The 4,575-nt window shown below is 33.0% G+C and overlaps 1 protein-coding gene across 1 annotated transcript; it reads right to left on the bottom strand.

The window, feature by feature from the left end:
- Positions 1 to 284: 284 nt before the first annotated feature.
- Positions 285 to 1,760, bottom strand: LOC132286874 (transcription factor MYB93-like). Its single transcript, XM_059789290.1, has 4 exons — positions 1,628 to 1,760; positions 1,392 to 1,521; positions 760 to 1,283; positions 285 to 687 (listed from the first exon to the last, which is right to left on the bottom strand). The coding sequence occupies exons 1-4, from the start codon at positions 1,758 to 1,760 to the stop codon at positions 476 to 478; spliced, it is 999 nt and encodes a 332-aa protein (XP_059645273.1). The 3' UTR covers positions 285 to 475.
- Between the last annotated feature and the right edge of the window lie 2,815 nt (positions 1,761 to 4,575).

Below are 4,575 nucleotides of genomic sequence, written 5' to 3'. Positions count from 1 at the left end.
AAAAAAAAAAAAAACATGCTTAATGAATACTCCGTAACTCAAACTATTAAACACCATGATTAACTAACACTATCCATGATATATATATATATATATATATATATATATATATATATATATATATATCATGGATAGTGTTAGTTAATCATGGTGTTTATATATATATATATATATTTGTGGATATTTGGAGTTAACTAGCACCTTGTAAAAAAAAAAATGCACAATGTGATTGGTCACTTGAAGAAATGTGAAAATGGATATCAACACTACACAAGTACCAGGTTCTTTGTATAATACACAGACAAACACATATAGATATTTATACATATGATGAATGTATTGTGCCGCAATACTGTATATGGAATATATGAACAGTATATATTTATATATACTAGGAAGAAAAGAAAAAAAAAAAAGGGGTGGGGCAAACTCCAAAGTCCAAACCTTTCACAACACATGATCTAATTAAGGCTAGCTAAGCAATCTCATGAAACAAAGGGTCTTCAAGGAGGATGTCTGGCCAAAATGAAGGGGGAGATCCTCCATAGCTAGAGGTACTACAAGCATCCCCTGTATTATTCGTGATCGACGTCTCGGTCATGTGTGGGGCACCAAGTGGTGTAGGAGATTGAGATGAAGATGAAGGAAGTTGCCATAGAGAATTAGTACTTGGTGAATTAATTTCAACTTGACCACCGAGCACCGCGAAGTTAGAGGCTTGAACTGTGTTCTTGTTCATAGGTGTTTGATTAAAGCCACAAGGGAGTACCTGTAGGTCTGGCAAATGAGAGAAAGAGATGGAATCATGGATTGATTGAAGAGCATTATTATTAGGTCCAAGAGAAGATGGGTTCTGAGAAATTTGATCAAACTGGGGTGAATTTAAAATGGGGCTGTCTTTCATTGAAGAGAGTGAGTTCAAAAGATTGTAACTGTCCATGTCTGTGACAGTACTAGTATTACTGTTCATGACGTTGTTGGAGAAATTAGTTGGCATTGAAGCTGGAGGTTGAAGGAGGTACTGTAGATATTGGAGCTTAGCCATTTGAGCAGCTTCTGTTTGTAGTCTCACAGCCTGTTCTTCCCATGAATGGTTCTCCATCAGCTCTTTCAGGTTAGCCAGAGCTATCAGATGAGGAAGGCTCGAGAAAATATCGGTTCGCGGACGGTGAGTCATTGGATCAAAACCCATCTGAATTAGCTTCTTCTTCAGATGAGTGTTCCAGAAATTCTTGATTTCGTTGTCTGTCCTTCCGGGAAGGTGGGTTGCAATAGCAGACCACCTTGTGAAAAATAAAATAATAAATTGTATAATTAGTTATATATCACTGTATGTATGTATATATATATATATATGAAAAGGATTTAATTCAAGAGTTTATATAAATTACTTGTTCCCGAGGATGGAATGGAGATTTAGAATTGTTTGTTCCTCCTCTTGTGAAAACTTTCCTCTTTTGATATCAGGCCTCAAGTAGTTTGTCCATCTTAATCTGCAACTCTTTCCACATCTGTTAAGACCTGCAAATTAAGCAGCAACTTAATTAGAGAGAGAAAGAGACCTATATATATATATATAAAGATTGAGAGAGAGATGAGGATATTGCAGGTTCATGTAGCTAGGTACCTGCAAGTTTAGGGAGGGCTCTCCAGCTTCCATGGCCATGTTTCTGGATATATTTGACAAGTTTTTGATCTTCTTCAGGAGTCCAGGGACCTTTCTTGAGGCCACTCTCATCACAACAAGGAGACCTTCCCATTTTTAAATTTTGTATTTGTATATCGATCTATGTTCCCCTATGGATTGTCTGCCTCCCTCCTATCCTACCAAAACCGGGAGGTTTCTATATACATATATATACACACTAGTCTCCCCACTTGTCTTCTTATTCTTTACCCATACAAGGTGACTGACGTGGCATTTGCTTGCAGCAGACCAACGACACACTTTTCATCTTGAAATGACCAACATATCCTTCCCACTAATATTTCATGTATATATTATATATACACACACTATTATTATATTAAGGATGTGTATGAATGTGTTGAAAATGTCAATCCGATCTCAACAAATTCAAATCTTATAATTTGATTCAATTGTAGATTAATCAATAGTTTGGTTTAAAAAAAAAAAACTTATTTTAAGACTTTAAATTCATATAATTAATATTAATAATATATAAAGCAAGCTAAGGCAGCTTGTAAAACTGAACCAATCCATACAGTACTAGTTTTTATATGGTTGGAATTGGTTCACTTTAATTATACTGTTCACCATCGATTTAGATCTATTTTAATTTAGTTAGAGCTGTTCGGATTAAAACTATATATATGTGTGTGTGCGCGCGCGCGTGCATGGGTGTACAACTTTTTTTTATTATATATCTAATCTTAAATAATTATCTAAAACAAATATTAATTAAGGTGTCATTCAATAACACAATGCAGTGTATTTGACAATGTAATTTGGATATTGCTTGAAATAATAAATTTAGTGAGAAAGATTTCACTTATCGTGAACACTAACTAAACACTTAAAATTCAAACAAGAATCAAATTAAGGAACAATATTCTTTTGATGGTGGAGGTGTGTAGTAGCTTAAATCCCGAATGTATGCTCTTGGAGCTCCAATCGAACATCCAACCATTGCATTGTCCATTTTGTTCTAGATCTACTACGTTGTGTCCGCACCATAACATTGGAATGAAGCATTGAATCAATATGCAGTACATATTTATGCACACTTTAACAATTTTTTATCTCTCCTTCAACGATTAGTAAAATCTTGAATTCCCCTACATTAAAATGACATGATCAAGTCAATTGATCACCAAAAATTACGCTAATGTGAAAAATACAAATCAATTTCTTTTTGTCAATTTAACCAGCATATTATCTTAGCAATTACCTCCTTAAAACTAATGGCAGGCTGTTGTTTTTCCGACTAAGTGGTTGGGAAAATGTTAAACTCGAGACAAAGTGGATTGGATGAGTTATTTATTACGGAGTAGAATATAAAATAATAAAATAATTTAAATAAAAAATTATTAGATAATTTTAGAGTATATATATCAGCAATGGTAAATTAAAAAAAAATTAATAATTATTAATTCATTCGTCGGGAACACTTTAAAGTTGGCATCCGTGGTAGCCAATAATTTTCCGCGATCGAGATTGAAGGGTAGTCATCAACATTAAAATTAAGAAAACTACAAACTAAAGCACTACATAATAAAGCCATTATACATTTATTTTTGGGTAAGAATAAAACCATTATACTTGGGGAAATAAATAAATAAATAAAAACGCATATTACTATCATGAAACAGGTGGCAGTTCACCGGTGGTCGGAGGAACTCATTCCATGCACGCAAGAGGGGGCAATGTTTCGTCATTGATTGCATGGAACTTTACGTATTTATATAGATTGGGACCTCGTTTCCGAAACTTCTGGCCGCCTTACGTGTGTATATATGCGCAGTGCGCACATCAACGAGATATATATATATATCTTCCAAAGTTCCCTCTTTTTAATATATTCATTCCTCTCTTGGCCAATCTATATACACATATTTAAAATATACACAATTCAAAACTTATTCGTGTGTGTATATATATATACACACAATGTAATAGTTACACATACAGGATCTACACCCTCGAAGCAACAATATTTAACGGGAAAAAACATTTCAATAACCAGGACCTAATTACTGACAGGGATTAGAGTAGTTATTTTCTGTTGAAACCCATTGTCATTCCCAGAAGTGATATATATATCTGCAGGTAACGTCAAAAACAAATTTTAAAATTTTCTGGAAATTATTATTAATTTTTTTTAAATCACAAGAAAGAACACCCACATTGTCTATATGGAAACTTGATCCTTCAACGAATCATGTAATCATCTTTGTAAACACCATTTTATTCTATCAATGTAATACTTTACCTTTCTGAAAAAGAAAAGGAAAACAAAACAAAAACAAAACCAAAAACTTGAACCATCACATTCTACTTTGAAAGGTAAGAAAGTGACATTAAGCTACAACATTGATGGGAAATATTTTTGAAAATTGCAGAGAATGGACAAATTAATTCAGAAATAACAATATATAGAACCATTCTAGAAATTATATCATGTGGAAATAAAGGAGAGTTATTGCAAATTCCCATTGTACGTGGACCAATTTCTATCCAAACATCAAAAGAGACTTCTATACATCTGTAATACAATACTACGTGTAAAAGTACTTTATTTTAATGAATCACGTCATTACATGTCATTATTTAATCAAATAGCGATTTCATGTCATTAATACAATCAAACAATAAATGTCATTGTCATATAATTTCCCAATCCATGTTATAGTATAGAGTAATGATACTTGCACCGATTTGTTACATCGAATTGTTGCAAGTTTGACAATTCATTACAACAAATCGCATAAATAAAAATGTGGAACCCTCCACTTACATGTACTATACATAAATAACCAATTAGAAACGTTCGGTGCAATAAATTGGTACAAATATTATTACTCTATAGTATATAGGATGTAACCGTGCTTAAC

Source organism: Cornus florida, unplaced genomic scaffold (genome assembly GCF_030987335.1).
Source record: "Cornus florida cultivar Cherokee Brave unplaced genomic scaffold, ASM3098733v1 CherokeeBrave_3.0.0_Hap2_Chr11, whole genome shotgun sequence".
Classification (NCBI taxonomy): Eukaryota; Viridiplantae; Streptophyta; class Magnoliopsida; order Cornales; family Cornaceae; genus Cornus; species Cornus florida.
This window is presented reverse-complemented; position numbering and strand designations above follow the sequence as displayed.